Source organism: Indicator indicator, chromosome 2, assembly GCF_027791375.1.
Source record: "Indicator indicator isolate 239-I01 chromosome 2, UM_Iind_1.1, whole genome shotgun sequence".
Taxonomy (NCBI): Eukaryota; Metazoa; Chordata; class Aves; order Piciformes; family Indicatoridae; genus Indicator; species Indicator indicator.
In genome coordinates, this window is record NC_072011.1 from 36565009 (window position 1) to 36587268 (window position 22260).

At 41.3% G+C, this 22260-nt stretch overlaps 1 protein-coding gene across 1 annotated transcript in view; it reads left to right on the top strand.

The window, feature by feature from the left end:
- Positions 1-13527: 13527 nt before the first annotated feature.
- EFCAB2 (EF-hand calcium binding domain 2) overlaps positions 13528-22260 on the top strand; it is a 48901-nt gene continuing 40168 nt past the window's right edge. Inside the window, 2 exon segments of the mRNA XM_054396893.1 lie at positions 13528-13926; positions 14750-14759. Of these exon segments, the coding sequence (XP_054252868.1) occupies positions 13528-13926; positions 14750-14759 (409 nt within the window).

Consider the following 22260-nt stretch of genomic DNA (forward strand, 5'->3'; position numbering starts at 1 on the left):
GCTAAGTAACGTTTCACTTTTATTGGTGTGAACAGGTAACAAATTGATAGGAGGCAATTGGGATAGTTAGCAACAAAACTTTATAAGGGTGAAAATCCTCCTCTTCTCACACATTCTCCCTCCCCTTCCTCCTCCTCAACATGAAAACTGTTACTGGTGTGATGGGAATCACATTGGAAACTTGAAATTTTGAAGCCAGGAGCAGAGCACTTACCTTTGCAAGACAACTAGCTGAAACCCTTCAGGAACCAAGGGCCAGTATGCATTCATTACCCACATCTGGCAGTGCCTTGTGCCCAGTTTGCCAGGGAACAAGCACCTGGAGGCCAAAGATCCCTCTGAGTCAAGGCTGGAAAAAGTCTGCAGCCTGATGCAAGAAAGAATTTGGTTGGGATGAGTGCTATGGCCTTAGAGGGAGGCTGTTGCTTGCAAGCAGAGAGCAGGAAGAAAGCATGTGAAGCACGAGATAGAGCATCGCACCCTGTGCGGGCTGAAGCAGAAGGGCTGGTGGAGCAATGAGGAGCCTCCTTGAGCAAGGATGGGCTGTCAGCAGCCTTATGCTGGAATGCTATAGGATGCTTACTTGGGTAGTATCCAGAATGGGTTTGAATAAAACAAAGTTTAAAAAAACATTAAATAAATACCAGCGGTAAAGACTGTGCTCTTCCAGAATGTGTTCTGGATTTTATTGAGTTTTGTTGAAATGTGAAGTTTATTTGGTCACATTTATTAAACTAATTTATTACTGCTTCTCTTGGAATCACTTCAGAGATTCTGTTAATTATAGAGAATTAAGAAAAGGAGATTTATGAAACACGGTATTTTAATAAGCAATAAAGTTGCTTGTTGCAGGGCATCAAGATCTCTTAAGATCCTATGTTTTAAAGCAAAAGCATTTAAAACTGGGTAACACTATGTTAATTTTCCCCTTTTCTGCCCTTTAGGTATATTCAGAACCACTTGTGTAAGAATAAAGGAGAAGTATTTTCTTTCAGTACTTTTAACAGTCTAATGTTTCAAGTGAACTGCAAATTGCATCTGATTTCTGTCTTCTTTTTTTTCCCAGTCTTTACTGTGGCTGCATCTGCTGAAACTGGGGGTGTAAGGAAGGGAGAAGTGTGATTTACACTGGTGGAGCTTACTGCTGAACTAACTGGTGTTATGTGAGGTAAAGCTAAGCATAGGTATATGCCTCATGATTGGGACCAAGTACGAGTGTATGCCTCAAGACTGTAATTTTTCCATTAGCCACTTAGATCTGCTGATATTTTGGATCCCTAGATCTTCCTCTCTGAAGATCCTTTATATATCATTCTGACAAGTTTTCTATCTGATTACCTATATCTATTTTTTATCTCATTATGTTGTTTTCTGATGCTTCTGCTTCAAGTGTTTGACTGTTTTCTCACTTATGTTCTTAATTTTGTTTGATTTCAATATCCTCTTATGTAGGTTTGATTCTAATTCTTTTTCTATACCTCACAGATATCTTCTTTTTCTAGTGCATATTATCTGGCTTTCTCAGAAGATAACACATATACTCTCTCCAGCTTCCCAATGTTAACACTTTTATTCTGATTTCCAAGTGGCAATATAAGCAATTAATTCCACACAGTTAATTGTGATCACAAATTTGACTAGCTAGGTTTGTCTGTGAAACCTTGTACTTAATATAAATTTAACTTTTAGCTGCTGTAATTCACCAGGCTACTGAAGGTTGGGCAGATGGACAGAATCTAGCAATGGCTATCTTGAAGGCAGAGGACATCTTCCCAATATCAACCATTGGGTTACTGCTAATGGCACTGTCCTGCTAATAACCAGCCACATCTTATGCAGATGCAAATGCCAGACCTGGAGCTTTGAGTGATCTGTGAATTTTTTGAGCTTTCCACCTCCTACCTGCCTTGTAACTGTGATATTACTGAAGGTTGTCTCTATTGAGGAAAAAGTGATTGGTATTTACTTCTTTCAGAGTCTCAGATCAGGAATTCTCCTCTGTGTTTCTTATTGCTCATATCTATAGGGAAGCCAATAGCTCTAGGCTGGTAACTGGCAATAAATATGGGTTGGAGAGTAGTAAGAACAAAGCTATGAAAATCAGTTTTTTCCTTTCACTGTTCACTCAAATTAATTTCACAAAGACAGAAAGCATTTTAGTCCATTCTGGGACTGTGTAATATTTACTGAGGAGGCCTTCAGTCACTCTGGAAACTGGAGTTTTGAAAATACGCTGAAATTTTTGGCTTTTAGGGTTGTTTAGGAGAACAAGAGATTCTCAGACTTCTGAAATTTTAGATCAGAAGAATCATGTGTATCTCCATGGCTACCAGATCAATTCATGAACATCACAGCAGATTTCTGGTAGCCATTTTGTAAGATTTCATAGATAAACTGCTTAGTGAAAAGACTTGCAGCCATGTAGGCTTGCTGGTGAGACCAGGGCTGTATATATTTCACTATCAGTCAGAAGGGAGGACATGTTACTGCATCACCTTGCTATCTGACCTTGTTAAATTTGCTGGTGTCAGGGCTAGAGATCAACAAAATGGCCATTTAGTGTTTTTGGAACTGGTGGCCATAGGCCTGTCTACATATCTGTGAAATGTGGACTTCTAGAGTGCAAGTATTTCACTATGGGAACAGGAGAAATAGTGGTGCCACTGAAGGCACAGAGAGTGGTTGTGAATGGTGCCGCATCCAGTTGGTGTCTGGTGACAGTGGTGTCCCCCAGGGATCAGTACTTGGCCCAGTTCTATTCAACATCTTTATCGATGACCTGGGTGAGGGAATCGAGTCTTATTAGTATACTTGCAGCTGACACCAAGTTGGGAGGGAGTATGGATCTCCTGGAGGGTAGGAGGATGCTGCAGAGGGACCTGGACAGGCTGAGTCCATGGGCTGAGGCCAGCAGGATGAGGTTTAACAAGGCCAAGTGCAGGGTCCTACACTTTGGCCACAATAACCCCATGCAGCACTGCAGACTGGGGTTGAGTGGCTGGAGAGCAGCCTGGCAGAGTGGGACCTGGGAGTGATGGCTGACAGCTGGCTGAACATGAGCCAGCCGTGTGCCCAGGTGGCACAGAAGGCCGATGGCATCTTGGCCTGTATCAGGAATAGTGTGGCCAGCAGGACTGGGGATGTAATTCTGCCTCTGTGCTCAGCACTGGTGAGGCCTCACCTCGAGTACTGTGTGCAGTTCGGGGTCCCTCACTTCAGGAAGGATATTGAGGTGCTGGAGTGGGTCCAGAGGAGAGCAATGAGACTGGTGAGGGGGCTGGAGGGAAAGTCATATGAGGAAAGGCTGAGGGAGCTGGGGTTGTTCAGTATGGAGAAGAGGAGACCTAGAGGGAACCTCATCACTCTCTACAACTACCTGTAGTCAGATAAGGGTCAGGCTCTTCTCCCAGGCAACTTGTGACAGGACAAGAGGGCCTGGTATGAAGCTGCCCCAGGTTTAGGAGGTTTAGGTTAGGTATTAGGAAGCACTTCCTCACAGAAAGGATGATTAGGCACTGGAGTGGACTGCCCAGGGAGGTGGTGGAGTCACCATCACTGGAGGTCTTTAAGAAAAGATTGGATGTGGCACTTGGTGGCATGGTTTAGCTGATGTTGTGGTGTTAGGTCATAGGCTGAACTTGTTGATCTCAGAGGTCTTTTCCAGCCTCAATACTTCTGTGATTCTGTGAAGGGAAGGCTTCAAGGATTTGTCTGCTTCCAGGAACATCTTGATGTTTAGAGAAGTAGAAAGGATACAGCAGGAGAATCTTTTCAAAAGCTCAGCACCTGGGCATGCCACTTGCCCTAGGTCCCACATTATTCCTATGTGCCTTCTTTCCTGCTATGTGATCTATGTTTTCATAGAATCATAGCAACACAGAATGTTAGTGGCAGATTCTGTCTCGTTTAACTAAGCGGTTTACGATCTTACTGTCCCAGCAGTTGCACTGCTTCAGAAGTGACTAAATGGGATGTGTGATCACTCCCTGGGTCACATCTTTGTTTATCGAGTATTAAATATGCTCTAATGTGTGGAACAGCCAGAGTGATCTGACAGGAGGTAGAAGGAGATGCACTGGGACATCCACATTTACTGTTATCTGATTTGTCTGTTTCAGAGGGGGAGATGCCAGCTGGCATTGAAAGGTAAGGTCACCAAGTGACAATAGTATTGACTCAAATCACTGCAGCAAGGTTTGGTCTTTGGGCTTCCAGATTTTGTGGTTTAGTTAAAAAATACCCTCCCTCTCAGACTCTGTGTTTGGCTGAGGTAGTCTAAGATGACTGTAGCTATAGCTCTCAAGATAGTGATGATATGTACAGCAACTCTGATAAATACTGGCGTATCATGAAAGCATACATAAAACAGATAAAAGGTGTATTCTGTTTCAATTGTATGCTTCAATAAGCAATTATAAGAAAATAACTACCTCATACTGTAACAGATGCCACTTTTAGGTTTAGTTACATAAATACATTGATCAATTCCTGATGGTAAATTATGATGCCAATAACATAGAATAGGGAAGAGGTTACCTGTCTAGAGTTTACGGGCCCTCTGTCTCAGATGGATTACTAAATTCATATTTCTACTTTGCAAAGTTCGGTTAGCAATTTAAAACTTATACGTATACTAGGTATATACATTTTCACTGTCCTGCACAATCTCAGCCATAGCTTTCTTATGTGAGGAGGTGGTTGATCACAGCTTTCCTAATGCTGCAAATCTTTCCATGTTGGGAGTAACCTTACACACTGATCTGTGTATGATCAGTGTGTCTGATCAGCAACCATGGCTCCTGTTGTCACTCGCTGCATTACGCTGTGTAAATATTTATGTGGCTATTCAGCAAATGAGAACTCACCTCACAGAGAAACAACCTATTCATATTTTGTTGCTTATTTGGTTTTCCTGGGTTATTTTTCAGGTTGTCATTTCTCTGGTGTGGTTTACTGCACAACTTCACAGCTCTGAATGTCCAACCCTAAGACAATTTAAATAGCTTTATCAGAATTTTTAAGTTCCTCTTCCTGTTAAGTCTCCTTTTACTGAATCTACCTGGAGTATGTGTAAGATCAGTTTATCGTGTTGCAGTTTTCCCCACTCTTTAGGGCTCTGCGTGTGCTAACTGCTTGTCTTTCTGTCCCACAAGACTAATGTCTTTATCTTGTCTAATTTTGCAAATGCTCACCTCTACCTTGCAGGGACCAACTAGCCATTTCACTCCAATAGTCCAAATGATATAACATAATAAAGCTTTTTTTGTGTGTTTTGTTTGTCAGTGATGGCCACTGTACTGTGTCGAAGGGTTGGCACTTCTATTTTAGAGCCATAAAAGGGATCATATGTTCAAAACTAGCCTGTTGTTTGGTTGGTTGGTTGATTTTTCTTCCCAGCTTAGTTTGCTATTATAATAAATGTCTATGCTTCTCTTTTCAAGCCCTGCTTTTACTTCCTTGATGGGCCTCCATGTGAATGGATCATGACTGGAAGCTAGTTCAAGACAGCAGGCATTTGAGTTGGGAGAAGACAAGCCAGTGATGGAACAAAAACCTCTTCCACCCACTGATGGAGGACTGTGCCAAAAGTCCCAGCCAGCTGCCTGGTGGCAGGTTTGTGTTTCCTCAGCCCTGGTCAGTTGTTCTTGCACTGTGCCTTCTGCTACACTAGCCCAGCTCACAACCTGGTAGCCACAAAGAGCAAAAAGTATTTTTCAGACAAATTAGTTTCCTGCTCAGATCCTTTCATGGCTATGGCCTGGGGCATGGCAGAAGTGAAACAAAAGCAGGTGATGCTTCTGCTTGCCCTGGTGAAGCGCCACTGAAAACTTGACCAAAGTATTTGTTACCTCTCGTAGTTTGAGTTTCTGTGTCTAAATGGCTCAGTAGACAAATGCTTCCTATTTCTGTCTTTATAACATATCTAAGTGATTACACTGGCCAAATTTACACGTGCAGGAACAGTTTTGGTGGCTTATTTTTCCTGTTCCCTAGAATGAAGAATACAGCAAAATGTCAACTCTTTCTGGTAAAACTGACTGAACTTCAGCTTTTGACAGTATTCTGGTATGCACATTTTACATTCATAGCCAACATGCAAAGTCTCTGAGCACAGATTAGATTTACAGTTATCTATCTTCCAGACACAGTGCATCAAAGCCCCCTGTCTTTCATGAAGGAATCAAACAAGAGTTAATTTTTTTTCTTATTCTAAAGGCAGATAAAACATTACTGGTATGTGTCTTAATTCTGTTTCATTTTTCCCCCTCTCAAAGGAGCAAAGTATATTTTTATTTCAAAGCAATGTACATTTTACTATAGTAAGTCTGTATAGGAAAGTTTACAAAACATACTCCATACAGTATCTCTAGTTTAATCAAAGTTAATATTATTTAAATATAAAAATAAATTTAATCTCTGCAAAGTTAAAGCTTATATTTAAGTAACACAAAATTGTCACAGACCTGAAAAAACAAGATAGCCACATGAGGTGCTGTGGCCTGAGCAGTAGGCCCTGAACCAACGTTGACCTCTAGATGAACATCCTAACCAAATGTTAGGTATTATTAGTATCTGCTCCTTAGTGGTATATGTATCTATTCTTAGTATATAACCTTTAGCAAAATATGCATGCTCATTAGTGAAAGATGTAGCTTAGACAAAATACAATCTATGAGTGAGGATGAAATGTCCTAAGAATGTATTTAACTTTCCTTGCTTAGTAGAGTTATCAAGGCCACATAACCAAATGTCCAGCCATATTTAGTAAATCATCAAGGCCCTGTGGGTGAATGGCCTTGCTTGGTGGACCATCGAAGACTGTATCTGGGAGATTGTCAAGGCCATGCCGCCACGTGTTTGGCCATGTAGGGAAGGATGTGGTCAAAACCAAACAGATAAGCACACTCCCTTAGTTCTTCCCTGAGAGTTTACTTCTTTGACTTGGTGTCTGCGTCTCTTGTGCTAACCCTGTCAATTGGCAAAACATAAACTGGACAGGATTCAAAAGATAAATACATTGTGTGAGAGCTGGAATTCATTTTTAAGCAACGATAAAAATCTCTTGGTGTTTTTGCAGAGGAACCTCTTGATAATTAGCAGAGGTAGAACCTCTTAGAAACTTTCAGTCGAGAATCTTTTCTGTGCTTCTATGCGGAATTCCACCATTCAGTAATACGCCATGCAATTAGCCCTTTGAATTAAAAAAACACTGAGATGAATGAGAATTGAGGTGATGCTTATGCAGTAACACTAGTCTTAATCCTGTGCCATTTGCATCAGTGGAGATGAATAAATTGTGAATCAAATTAAGATCAGTCCCACAGACCTTAACCATATTCCCACTGAATTTCTGAAATTTGGGTCAGACTTGTAAAGTGAAATCCTGAACACATTAAATTAATGGGACTCATTAGAGAATTATTTTCTCCTTTACTGTCCCCCACTGTAGATTAAAAAAAGATAATGCTACATAAATTCTCCAAACATTATCTTCACAAGCAGATGGTCTAGAATTTAATAAATGAACACTTGCATTCTGAAGAAAACAGAAAAATCTTAAGTGCTTAGATCAATGGGTTTTCTTAAACCCACATTCATTTTGGTTTTGATTATCACTAACCTAGTGAGTACAGCAACATCTCCATGCCCAAATGATCTTGATACATTAAAAGATCTAAAAGAAAGTAGTTCTGCTATTTATGTGCTAGGAGCATTATCCTAAGTATTAAAAAGCACTACATCATGCCTCTTGTAAGCTGATTAATTGCCATGTATGATCACTCAGGTGTGTAAACTTAGTTCCTCCCAAAGCTAAGTACTCCTCTGTCATAGCTTTGTACATTTGTAAAATGTACTTTGGCCTTTATACCATTAAATTGCATGTTATCATATAACAAAGAATGTAATAAAAGCTTTTTTTTAAAAAGACTGGTTTCACAATATTGGTAACACAAACACAATTCCAGTGTCTGACATTCCCATTCACTTGTGATTGTCCAAATGCCAGTCTGAAACCTATGACTTTGTGTTGTTTTTTTTTTTCTCGTATATCTCTCTTTTTACACAGCTTCTAGGTAACTACATTATTAGACCGTCTCCCTTAATATTAAACAATGATCAAAGAGTCTTTCACTTTTTTCAAAGAACACTAAACCAAGTCTTCTGGGTCATATCAAAAGCCCAACTCTTTGACTCTGCTTTCTTTTAGCGAGGCCTAAAGCAGGTGCTCAGTGGAGAATCAGGCAAATGGATACCTTGAATATATTCTTTCTCTCAACCTCCTACAAATGGTTTGTGACTCAAGGACTTCCTGAGCTAGGGGTCTTAAAGAGCATTTCCGTGTATTCAGTACTACTCATGTATTTTTCTTCTTTTCTTCCTAAGCACGTAAGTTCAGTGATATGACAGTATGTTATTTAGGGATTTTTGGTATGGTACTGAAACATGCAAAGAACTTTTTCAAAAGAGACAGAGAAGGGGAGAAAGGAGTTGGCATTCATGTTGCTGACATCATTGCTTTTGTCTCTTGCGAGAGCAGTTTCACTGACAACCTCTTGGTGCTCCAGAAGTCCCACATTTCTGTATTTCAGGCTGCTGTCTGGCACCTTCCAGGCTCCAGAGGGACACAGGTGCCTTGGATGTGAACATGGAAACCAAAGTCTTTATTTGAGGAGGCAGGGTTTCTTATCAGTGTGGGGCCCTTGAACTTGGCTGTGTTCTGTGGCAAGCCCCTGATGCCTGTGGAGCATGGGGAGAAGTACTCATGGCAACCCATGTTGCTAGGCAGATGGATGACTGTGTTTTGTTCCTGCCACTGTGTTCTTGGGGATCCTGGCTTCACTTTTAGATATAACTGATGGTAATAAAATCTGAAGAGTAAACCATGTGGATCTCTAGGGCCATTTCTGTGCCTGACTAAGAAGGAGAACAGCATCCTGGCACTCAGATATAAAAGCAAGAACTTCTTCCTGCTGCAGCTCTTTAGGCATAATCCCAGAGGCTGAGCACATTGAGGAATGTGATGGAAAGAAATGCTTCCTTTTGCCTAATAACTAATTTTTAATGCATGTTTGCTCACTTTTCCTTAAATGTGGCTTTGTCAAAGCTGGACAGACACAACTGAAGATCCATATGATTGTAGTTGTATATGAGTAGCAAGAGATACTTGTCAGGACATTTCCAATGCTATCCCATTGATCAAGAAGGATTTGAGATGCTGCTATTGTAAGTGGTTTTCAAACCTATTTTTCCCCTTCCTTCCTCTGAGTTTTACTCACAGAGTCAGCCAACCAGAGCCTTTTCCCATTAAAAGAATATCTCACCCTTCCTGCCTTCTTCCCTATTACTTCTTCACTATTAATTGCATTGTCCTGCTTCCTGACTGTGCTGATTCAGATGCTTGTCAGACTCTACCAAATTTCTTAAGATGTCAGACAACTATTCACTTTTTTATTGATTGTTTTTTTCTACTTCAGTGATTCATATCTGCCCTCAATGAATGGCAGATAAAAAAGTAGAACATTAGAGAAGGAAGGAAAAGACTTGAAGAGCTGGATGCTTCCCTTTCAGCACTGGTTAATTCAACATCTCAAGGAATCATACACTAGTATTTTATTTAAGAGATCAGATTTTGGGCTTCTAGATTTATTACCTATATGAAAAAGAAAAGAACTCCTCTGCCAATTTATGTGCATTTTGCTGTTCTGTAACGCAGAGCAGGATGGCTTTTACTTTTCAAAAGGAAAATAAAATGATGAGAGTTAAGGTTAGTATGAAAATACCATCAGCCTGTAAGATGTCAATAGTAGAGCAAATATTGGTGGGCATGATTATTTGTGTGTCTCTAACCACACTGTTAGACTTTTCTTCTTCTGCTCCAAGCATAGGATCAAAGCCTGCCATAACAAAATGAACAAGACAGAAGAAAAGCTGTCTTCCCTCCCACACATCAAGGAATGAAGTAGCTGATCTCAGTGCAATTTACTCAAAATCTGAAGGGAAAGATGCAACATAGGCAAGGAATGATGCAGTCTTTCTCATGTATATCTTGTTTGCCATGTATCATTTGGATGAACAGATAATGTTTAGGTAACACTCTGTTTTGAAGAAGCTGTTTCTGAATTACTCAGGTCAGCTGCTGATCCCAGAGGAAGCATGGAATGAAGATGCCAAATCCACTTGGGTTATTTGTGTTATATTGGCAAGAAAGGGTACCGTGACATGGAAGCACCCCCCAGGTGGCAGGGCTGTACCCATGTAGCTAAAGAGGAGTTATAGGTAGATTCCTATTACAGAATTGTAGTTATTTATTTACTTGCTTTGTGCAGGACAAATTAACAAGCTTCTTTGTGCCTTCTGTTATATGGTTCCCTAGGACCCACAGAGGAAGTTTTATAGTGAAGGTCTTCAACAAATGTTTGAAGCAAAGATGTGTCCAAACCCTGCAACCATAAAGACATGGGAGTACACTGCTTTATAGGACATTATTCTATCACCTTGAACTGTTCTTTTACATCACTTCTTCCATTTTAGAGCTGATTTTTATTACTGAATAAAATTTTTTAACATATGCATGATAAATACAGAGAAGGTGTGATAGGACCCTGATAGCTGAGAGGAATGTATGCGATGCAATTAGGTGCAAAGGAAAGGGTACCTTATGGTTATTCGACTTCGGTGGATTCAGACATTGTATCAACAACGCTGGTTTCTTCCATATTTTCCCAGAGATATCTTCTGATGTTTTAAAGATGAAAAATTACAAATTTAAAAGGTATGCTCTCTTCATAGGAGCTCTTTAAAGATCGTACATGCAGCAGCTGATATTTCGAGCTGTTGAATTAGTAGCTCTGGGTTTCCTTTTGTACTTGTCTGTGCCAAAATGCGTTTAGTTGTTTCAGCCCACTCATTCCCTTGGTTTGAGCTGTCTGTGCATTAAGTTAGAAAGGAAACAGTCATGTGATTCAGGTCCAGTATTTGATCTGCATTATAATTATTAACATTTTTTCCTACATGGATTTCTCAAGATATGTTGCAAGAAAATTTTAAAGCAGCAAGTTCTCATTTTGGAGCGCTTTCTCATTCCATATTTTCTTCTACTCCTGGAAACAAGCAAGACACCAAAGCCCTGTGTGTCAGGAATTAGGGGAAGAAGGGGAAACAGGTGCTGACACCTGTCTGCAAACTACTGAAATCAGAAGGAAACTCCAGGCTGGAGCAGATGATGCAAATTAAACACTTTGATTTACACTAATTTTCCTGAGTGGAATCTCAGCAACGTTGGCAGGACTGTACTGTTTACTTAAATTAGTTTTAGCTGCAAGTCACAAAAGATTCTGCAGTTAGGCTAAACGTATCAAACTTAACAAGCACAAACATCCAGGCTTTGATTAAATATTTGTATATATTCAGCAAAACTCTCTCCCCAAAAAGCTATTGTAGCAGCTCATGAGGACTGGAGTCAGCTGCTACAATGAGACATTAGGTACTGTGGCACACCCAACATATTGCAGCTGTTGTGTACTTCAAAATGTCCCCTTTCTTGATTGGCTTTTACACACTGCTTTTGTTACCACCCCTCTTGGAGGAAATAAAGATAAGCATGTGTCAAATAGGACAGGGTGGTGAGAAAAGCCAAGCACAAGCCCTGGTGAAATTGCTGGGAAGATGTTAAAGGTAGAGGTCTGAGGGGGAGTTATTGTCTTATGTCATATTTGCAGTGACTCACCTCACTTCTAAGGCTACTGTAAAAACACAAGATTCTCAATGAACTCACACAATAGGCAGCATTTGTACCTATTTTAAAGCTGAATGTTCTTCATATTTTGGGAATGGATTTGGCATGAAAATCTGAATGACCACAACAGAATTTTTTAAAGCTTTTATAGAGAAGTGTGGTAGACACTTTGAATTAGCTTAGGATTTGTAGAAGAGCTGTAAATATCTTGTGATGAGTTAGCTGATCTGGAAAGTAACATAAGGAATCTCACACTGGGCACTGTATTCAAGAACAGGAAATTCCACATTTAGGGTAGAGACAAGAAAGCTCCATCCTGGCCAAAATGATGTGTTTCACACTCTTCTTCAGTTTCAGACGTTGACTGATCCACTACCATAGATCTACAACCAGGAAAGGCAAAGGTCTTCTGTGTGGAGGGGTTGAGGGAATAAGAAATCAAGACTTTTGTAAGACTGAGAGGGCCTTTCCTTCTGCTGCTGCATTTTCTAACTTCAGCTGCCATGATGTTATAACCAAAGCTTCTGTTATCAATTTGAGAGGAAACAAATCTGTGCTACTTTTCTAGTCAAACATGCAATTTGAAATATTTAGTTACTTTAATAAACTGTTGAGTCTGGAGATAGCCTTTCAGAGGGATCAGCTTCATAAAGAGCATAATCAGTTGTTTTCCCAACAGAGTAAAGATGTATTCTCTTTATCTATTATTGCCTCTTTACCCCGAGCCACATTCAATAAAAATGCAGAAATGCAAATAGAAATGGTTAAAAGTTATAAAAAATATTATTATTTTAAAGTGAAGAAGCCCTATTTGGGTTCATTGTGGCTTTTCTAATTTCAGGCTTTCTTAAATACTAAACACATCATAACAGTTTGAGAGGTAAAGATGACTGTGTGAAGAAGTTATCCACTCAGACTTTGCAAATCTTTAAAATCTGACAAACAAGCTCCTATTCTGGTAAGGACAAAGTTTTAGTGCTAGGAATTTCTTAGATATTTATTTTCTATGAATATATAGTTGCATTTTGCCAGAATATTAATATTTTCATTGCTTTAACAGTTGTTTTAGAGTCAGAACCAGGCATCAGAAGGGTGGCTGCTCAAATGCACAGCTAAATTTAAACTGTAGTTTTATTTAATAGTGCTAAGATGGAATATTTTAGCTGCTTTGGCACAATAGTATTTAGAATGAAATGTTCTTTCTGAAACTCAGATACATGGAAATCTCAGCAAGAGCTGAGAAAACTGTATTTTTAACAGAAACAGAATTTTGTGGAGTGGCAGGTTTAGGGGCCTCATTCAGGGCCTGCCTGCAAGGATATTGCCCCCCACCCAGGCCAGATGTGGGCTTTAGCCATGTTCCCCATTGCTTTAGCACACCCTAAATCCCAGAGTGGGGTGGTCCCGTTCTCTGGTGAGTGGGACTTGGCTGGGCCTCTGTACTGGGGTCCAAATTTTGGGCTTGATCAACGTCCTGAGGGAGTTGCTACCGTGGCTCCCTGCCCAATGTAGTATTGGAGGCTGGCATGCAGAACCTGCAGCAAAACTTCCACCCTCTTCCACTTGCTTTGTATGTCATAAGGCTGCGAAAGCCAGGAATGAAAGGCTTTCCAGGGCGATGGAAGGTGTCCTCTTATGTCAGCCCGACCCTGCCCGGCCCGGACCGAGCCGGAGAGCCGGCATCCGACCTCGCTGCGCCCAGGCTCGGGGAGCTGCGACAGAGGGTGGAGAGGGCCTAGCCAGGCCCAGCAAGGCTCGCGTCGCCATGGCGACGGCGCCGGACTGCTGTAATGGCGGAGAAGAAGGGGAACGGCCAGGGTAAGGCCGAGCCGGGGCCTCGGCTTGTCGCCCTGCGCGGTGTGCGGGAGGGCGGGCGCGGCGAAGGGCTCGACCCTGGGCGCCGGACCAGTGAGACCTGCGTCGCCCCGCCGCGGAAAGGCAGGCTCTGGCGGCGGGAGAGGCATCGGCTGGTGGGCTGTGTCCTGACCGGTGCTGGTGGCAAGGTGGCACACGGACATGCACAGGCACATATACCTATTAGGCAGGCATATAAATACATTCCTCCTACTCCCATCCCATCCCAGGTGACCGCATCACTGCCTCCCGCTCAGGCCTGTTTCCAGCTCAGGGCCAGGGGCTTCTTATCAGCAGTCCCTGTCATGGGGGATGCCACCAGCCACCAGGAGCCAGTAGGTCATCACCCCTTCAGTCACTTCTGGATGCATCGGGCACTTTCTTCTAGGAAAAAGTAATCTGTGCTGCTGATGGCACCATGGCTTATTTTTAGAGACAAGCATGTTCTACTTTAGGGAGTTGGCAGAAATTTTATTTTATAGGCTGAAAGGTAATTCCTCCTGCAAGGACATTCAAGTATAATTTAAAGAAAAACGTACTTTGTGTAGAACTCAAAATGTTATGACTTCTAAAATCCATCCTTTCTATAAGTAAACTTGCGTGTGTTGTAATAGTTTGCAAATTCTGGGTATTATTTAGGAAAAAAAAACACCTAGTATATTCCATAGAAAAATCCTGTATAAAAAGTGGCTATGGATGGTGCTAAATGAGTAATTTGATTTTGATAGGAGTATTTCTGGCATACACTTTGCAGTGTAGATATCTTGCAGAAATTAAGAAAGAAGATTGATGTAGCTTCAGTGAGGACCATTTTAAAAGTATTTTTTTTTTATATTCATTTTAATTTTTGTTCAGTCTTGTGAAAGCCTATTTTTGCATCATCTCAGTTTTCCAAGTGAATCTGAGGCACAGTGCTGGCAGACGTGGATGGAGATGATAGCGTAACAGGCTAGAAGTCTGTTGAACCATCTGAGAAGAGGGAATCTGGTGTTCTGGCAGGATGGAAGTAATAACGGGAAGTCTTGGCTCCATGTAATTTGAGCATGCATATGTATGATGTTGGGATTTTGCATTGTTTTGTCAATCAGCAGGCAGAAACTCTTGGAGAAGGAAGGTCATTGTTTTTTGCTTGATTAAAGATTTTTAATGCCATTTTAGTGGTTTCAAAGTGAGAATACTTTGTAAAAAAATTAATTCCTGTATTACTGAATACAGAATATATATTTAATACACTTGATTTTTTTTAATATCCTGTAAAATACTCTTCCCATTGAGTGTCAGATGTTGTCTTCTAGAAAATTGTGCTGTGCTAAGTGACCTTGACCCATAAATTTACTCCATTCCTGGTCCTACTAGACTTGCTGGTGGATCATGGAAAGAAACATACTGGGCTTTAGTTTTCTATCTGTAGAACAAGGACAATAACCTGTGTCACACAAACAAGGCATCTGACTTACCTTGTGTCACTCATGACAGTCATAGTCTGTTACTAGGCAAACCAGTGACTTATTGCCCTGTAAAGGTGTCACATTATTATATAAACAGTTGAGCTAAGCTAACAGTCAGTGTCTGATTAAACTGCAGAAGCAATCTCATAAGTCACACCTATTTCAGAGTTGCTATTAGACTTCTTGTAAATAGCAGTTAGAGGATTTAATTAGGATTCTCCAGGTCTGGATTCTCATCAATCATGCTTCCTTCTGACAATCATTCCATATCTATGCAAACTGCCACTTTTACTCTATTATGGTTCAAACAGGACAAAACATTAGTTGTATTGTCAAATAATTAGTCTTTAGGGTATTCCTCTTGGATCTTTGTAGAACTGCAGTTCCGCCAACTTTCATGGTTAAGGTTTCCCTTAGGTCCTATTATTTTCAAGTTTTGTCTTCTTCAAAGGTAAAATACCTGGTTAGATGTTTGACGAATGTACACAATCTTTACAAGGAAAAACAGTGAATGGCCAAATACTGCAATCTCTTATGCTTCATGTTACTTACATGAGTATTATCCTCTAACTTATGCAATTCTTGTGAAAAAAAAAATTGTATGTGCATAAGTGTTAATGGGGTCATGCCCCTGCTGTCTGTAGCTGTATGTTTTATAGAATTTATATCCCTACATTCGTGATTCCAACATTTTTTTCCATACCCATCCGATTATGCTAGACTGCTTGATACTTCTTTACTGCATATTTGGCCATTTCCTCCCTCCTATCATTCTGTTTCTTTCCCTTTTCCTGCTACATAATTTCAGTCTTTCTGTTCTTCCATTTGCTCTCTAGATGCTTTCTTTGTAATTTGACATAACATGTCAGATTTTCTAAGTTTTACTATCTCTGATCTCAATACTGGTGTTACCAGAACCTGAAAGCAAAATGTCAGATCAGTAGTGCTGAAGTAGAACTAGACAGAAGACAAGACATATTTTTCTCCAGCTGGCATTTAAGAAATCACATGGAAGTACACAGGAGAGAACACTCAGTGTTCCTATATCATTATGGTAGTGTTATGTAATTGATCACTATTAGAGTTTTCCTAACACCATATTCTGTTTGCCATATTAGCGCATATTTAAAATACAATTAATAAGTCATGGATTTTAATTCAAAAAAGAAGTATATTAAATAGTCTGAGCTTCCAATTTCACACACTGACACCTATATGAAACTGAATAACTAGTTAGAGATAACAGATGTCCTCTGGATAGCTGATTCTGATGCAAAGGCCTACTGAGATGGAGATTCAGTGATGATGATTTTGTCTGGTAAATGATAGTAGTTGTTCTGGGTAGTTTGAGTTATAGGTACACTATGTAATCAGAGCTCACACATCCTGTCCCAACTTATGAAACAGACAAGTGGAGGTTGTTAGTATAGATAGGAAAGAGTTTTCACCCTGATTTTAGTACCTTATGTAAATACAGTAACATTGTGTTAATTCATACATATATATATATATATATATATATATGCTCTTCAGCTGCCCTGGTTTGTCACTTGGGATGCTGATGGAATCAGAGTTTTACTGGAGTTCACATTTGGTAAGAACTAGCTACATATCCCGTTCAGTACTACCTTCTTGCAAAGAAGCAGTGCTGCCCCTACTTCACCTGCCCTGCCAAATCCTCCCATGCCTGGAAGTAGGATCTAAACCTTCCCTCTCCATGTCACCTAGCTTTGTCTGGATTCTCTGTCGCTAGAGAATGTGCTATCACTGCTCATTCTGTTTTAATAAAGTGGTGTGTCCAAGTTTTGAGAGCCTAGTAGCTGCCATGAGCACCGTAGGCAGTCATAACCATTAATTCTGCTTGCAGCACACAATTAACATGAGAGTTTCAAACCTGACAGAGAAAAGCATCTGAGCTGTGTATGGTTATATGCACGAGTACATTTAAGGGTCTTGCTTTACTGAGGATGTTTAAATGTATTTTTGAGGGTTTTACAAATAAACATCAGCAGATGAAAGGTACAAAACCTATGGATTAAATATGCACAATAAATCTTCAGGCTAAAATAGTCCATCAGAAAATTATCTCTAATTTTAAAAGTGTCAGTATTTCACTTATGGAAAAAAATACAAAATTAGTGCAAGTTGCTAAGAAGCTTTCACAGGGCTCAAGTAAAGCAATATTACAGCAGTAGCAGAAAATCTGAATATGTGACATCACTTAAAAAATCAGGAATTTACAGATGAACACTATCAATACCCTCTTGTTGACATTGCTCTGAGAAATTACATGAGGAAAGAAGTTTATAGCTTTTATTAGACTGTAATGCAGTTTAATATGCACATTGACATCAGAGTTACATTTTTTAGTATTTGCACTTACTTGAGAATGAAACAAAAAATATGTCCATCTTCCATGGACAAACAACGGCTGTAGATCCAATCCTCTTGCTTGTACTCCTGCAGTAAAACTGGATCTCAAATGGATGTAGAATAGGTAATTGTAGATTGACAGATTTCTTGTTTCCATGGTGCATAAAATGGCAGAAGTTTTTCAGTTTGGCTCTAGTTTTATCTGACTTACTGAATAAAAAATTGGCTGGTGCGCAGAAAGGCTTTAAACTGTTTTATCTTTAAAACAGTGCCATCCAGTAGATACACAGTACTGACAGGGGGCTTGAGAACTCCCACAAATTATGTTTCCAACAGTAGTTAACATATTATTAAGAATTTGCATGTCTACATACTAATTATTTTGTGCTCTGAGATATTGGGATTTTTTTTTTTCAATTTAAGAGTACCTTTATTTTGTGTGAGCATCTACCACTTTGTTTCTATTGGCAATAAAATGTGGCAGGCTAAAGGCTGTGGAAGGGAAATGGTCTTTCAGGCAACAGAGGCCCAACATGAACCTGTTGTTGGATGTGTTCAACAGGGAGCTTGTGAGCTCCCGGATGGGAGGTGGCTGTGCAGACAGTGGTGCTGGTCACACCACTGCTCTGCCCCAGCCAAATCTCGCTGTGGGGTCTGACTGTGTGCTGCTGTGTTTGCCATGGAGGGCTGGTTCAGGCAGGAGGCAGATGCTGAAAATAGCTCTTACACATCCTGTGAAGCATCCCGAAGGGAGAAGTAGCTGACTCGTGCCCAACACAGCAGCAACATTGGGAAGGGCATGAGACAGTCAGAGATGGAGCTAGGGGTGCCTGCAGAAGGTGGCTGGAGAAGCAGAGAGCTCCCTGTGTGGAGCTTGCTAGTACCTGGTGTGGGGGTAAAAGCTGTTGGCACAGTAAGGGCAGGAGGTCTCAAAACCTAAGTCTGGCCCCCCATGGCTTTTGAGTTTGGATTTTGTACCACCTGAAAGGTCTTGGGGTATTTTTTCATAAATGGTCTTTAATTGTAAATCTCCATCTTTAAGAAAATACAGACTCCCATCTTTTTGAAATATGACATCCTCACTGATCAGTGTAGGCACGGGTAGTATGCAAAAGCCCCATCAATGTAAGATTGGAAGAGATTTCCTTGAGTCCAGCCTGGGCTTGTATACAATCACAATTTTAGAAAGTTTACCAAGCTCCACCTTAAAAATAATGAGGATTTTTATGTTGCTAGTGCAAGGTCACAGGAAGTTTTGGACCCTTACTGATGATGGTCAGGTTGAAAATCAGACATGAATTCTGAAATTTATCCATGTACAGTTTGTGTCCTTCTCTTGCCTGTCCGCCAGCTTTCTTCTTTAGCTTAACCTGCCTTAAATGGCTATAGAAATAGGTCTTATTCCTCATTGATCATAAATGTGAATGTCTTAAATTTGTCAGTTGAAATACTGTTCGAATTCAGAATATTACTTTTAGGCAAACAGAAAACTGGAGGTTTGCATTCATTGACAATATGTAAAGAAAGCACTGTAAGTGATACTTTCAAGACAGCTCCTTAAAAACTGAAGCAAACCCCTGTAATCCCTTGCCATTTGCATTTCAGACTGGAGAAGAGAAGACTCTGAGGAGACTTAATAGCAACCTTCCAATACCCGAAGGGGGCCTACAGGAAGGATGGAGAGGGACTGTTTTCAAAGGCCTGTAGTGGTAGGACAAGGGACAGTGGTTTTAAATTAGAGAAGGGTAGATTTAGGTTGGATGTTAGGAGTCGGACGTTAGTTGGAAGTTAGAAGTTCTTTACCATGAGGGTAATAGAACACTGAAACACATTGCCCAAGGAGGTGTTTGAGGCCCTATCCTTGGAGATATTCAAGGTCAGGCTTGACAGGGCTCTGGGCAACCTGATCTAGTGGAGGATGTCTCTGCTTACTGCAGGGGGGTTGGACTAGATGACTTCTGGAGGTCCCTTCCAACCCAAACCATTCCATGATTGTATGATTTTTCAAGTGTGAACAGCAACCTCTTCCTTTGCTTGGTCAAAGCCATCATGCCAGAGTAGTGTGGATAGAATTGCAAACAATCTAGAAACTATTTTTTAACTCATTTGAGACCCTGGCAGGCAAATTGAAGGCTTTGTGATATGTTACATAATAACAGCATGTATTAAAAGTCATACTTAAAACCTCTCATTCTCCCATTGTATTGTAGGCAATTACAGTTCTTTCAAAAGAAGAAAGTTTACACACTGCTCCATTTTAGCAGTGTTTCTGTGGTGCTGTAGTTAAACTTTATAATGACGTACATTTAAAATGCATTTATTATCAGACCATCACAAGGATCAGTGCTGGGTTCAGTCCTGTTCGACATCTTCATGAATGATATTGATGAAGGGACAGACTGTCTGCTCAGCAAGTTTGCCAGTGATACCAAACTGGGAGGCTTGGCTGATATACCTGAAGGCTGTGCAGCCATTCAGCAAGACCTGGACAGGCTGGAGAGCTGGGCACAGAGGAACCTAATGAGGTTCAGCAAGAAGTGCAGAGTCCTGCACCTGGGAAGAAGTAATAAACGGCACCAGTACAGATTAGGAGGCAATCTGCTAGAGAGCAGCCCTGTGGACAAGGACCTGGGAGTCCTGGTGGATAAAAAGTTATCCATGAGTCAGCAATGTGCCCTTGTGGCCAAGAAGGCCAATGGGATCCTGGGGTGCATTAAGAGGAGTGTGTCCAGCAGATTGAGGGAAGTTCTCCTCCCCCTCTACTCTGCCCTAGTGAGACCACACCTGGTATATTGTGCCCAGTTTTGGGCTCCCCAGGCCAAGAGGGACAGGGATCTACTTGAGTCCAGCAGAGGCTACCAGGATGATTAAGGGACTGGAGTACATGCCTTATGAGGAGAGGCTGAGAGCCCTGGGGCTTTTTAGTCTGGAGAAGAGAAGACTGAGAGGGGATTTAATAAATGTTTATAAATATCTGAGGGCTGGGTGTCAAGAAGGAGGGGACAGGCTCTGCTCAGTTGCACCCTCTGATAGGTCAAGGGGCAATGGATATAAACTACAGCACTGGAGGTTCCACCTCAACATGAGGAAGAACTTCTTCACTGTGAGGGTCACAGAGCACTGGAACAGGCTCCTTAGAGAGGTTGTAGAGTCTCCTCTGGAGACTTTCAAGACCCATCTGGATGCATTCCTGTGCAACCTGCGCAGGGGCATTGGACTCGATCTCCAGAGGTCCCTTCCAACCCCTGACATGCTGTGATCCTGTAATACCCACTTGATTCTGGTCCTTGATTCCCACCCACACAATCAATCAGTATTCTGGGGCAGTTTAGTAGGCATATTCTGTTTATGAGATGCTTGTGCTTGTCTTGAAGGTTCAAACCCCAAAACATGCCCTAACCCAGACAATGGCCTAAGCACCTGTGAGTGTGCAAAGCTGGACAATTCCCAGGGTCCTGATGGACCATGTAGCACATGTAATTAATCTTGTAACACACCTGTGAACTGTGTGTGCTCCTGGCCATGTTTGGATATGCCCCATCCTATAGGTTCAGTCATCAGGTTTCTCTTTTACCAAAGGGCATTAATTGTCTGGGGACAGTATTTGAACCAGCCAAGAAGGTAGGTGATTTGCTTTGTTCTCACCAAGCAAGCAACAAGAGCCAAATGCTGCCAGTGTAGCAGCTGAAGAGCCAGCCCTAGCAGGCCAACTACACCGAGGCCTTGCACCTGGACCAAGGCAGAAAGGGGAAAAGCTCCAAGAGAAGTGAATCCCAGAAGAGCCACAGAAAGACTACAGCCCAGCGATGGAGCACACAAGAGAGAGAGAGGCCCCTAGCCCTCTCTGAACCAAGAGTCACTCGAATTACAGTCAGCATCTGGGAAGATACTGGATGGAGGAGCAAGTTGTGAGTACCCAGCTAATCTGCTACAGAATCCCTCTTGTGGGAAACCGCAGATCACAGAACCTTTATTTCTAATAAATTTCCAATGAATTGCTGCATTGGAAATTCTTAGATCTGTGCTTAAATCATTTAACTGTCTTCATATGTGGAATGTAATACCCACAGCTGTAACCTTAAATACACCTGTAAATAAGTTACAGCAGTGTTTGAAGATACCATTGCCAGGAAATATTAAATATAAAATATTTAAAAATATACATTTTGTTACAGTGCTGCTACATGAGTGATCAAATGTACATGCACAACGTTGGTGACAAGTTATACAGTGCCCTGTTGAGGCAATCCCATGTCATTGGCAGAGGGAGCTGCTGATGTAGGGCACACAGCATCATTACTGCAATATGTAGGGCTTGGTGTGATGCATGTGCATTGTAGGCCGTGGGAATCAGAGACGTCCTTTGTGGCTCTGCTGTCCACTTCTGGGGCCAGCACTGTGGAGAGTCCAGGAAAAACTGAGATAAATGCCTTTTGTGACCACACAGCATAGCAGCATGGGTTGTGTTCTGCCAGTGTCTCAGCTCTTCCTTTACAGCTGGAGGTGTATCTGGAGGTATAGCAAGACTCTCAGTGCCACCAGGAGAGCTGCATGTCCTTGCCAGGGTGGTTTGCTGGTTGGCAAGGAAAGAAAATAAAAGTATGGGCTAGACATAACTCCGTATCTCAGTTGTGGCTGAGATGGAAGATAAGGGGAAAATTGCAACAGCGGAGATTAGTGGTTTTGTTAATTCAGAGATGCAACAGGAGTGCTGACTGGTATGACTGCCAGGGTTGGAATTTCAGGGATGTGCAAGACATCCCTAATGGAGATTTATGCTGAGCTTATCTCTGTTTTATGAAAAGGGAGACTGCATGCAGCTGGTATTTGTGGCATCTGGGTAAAGTA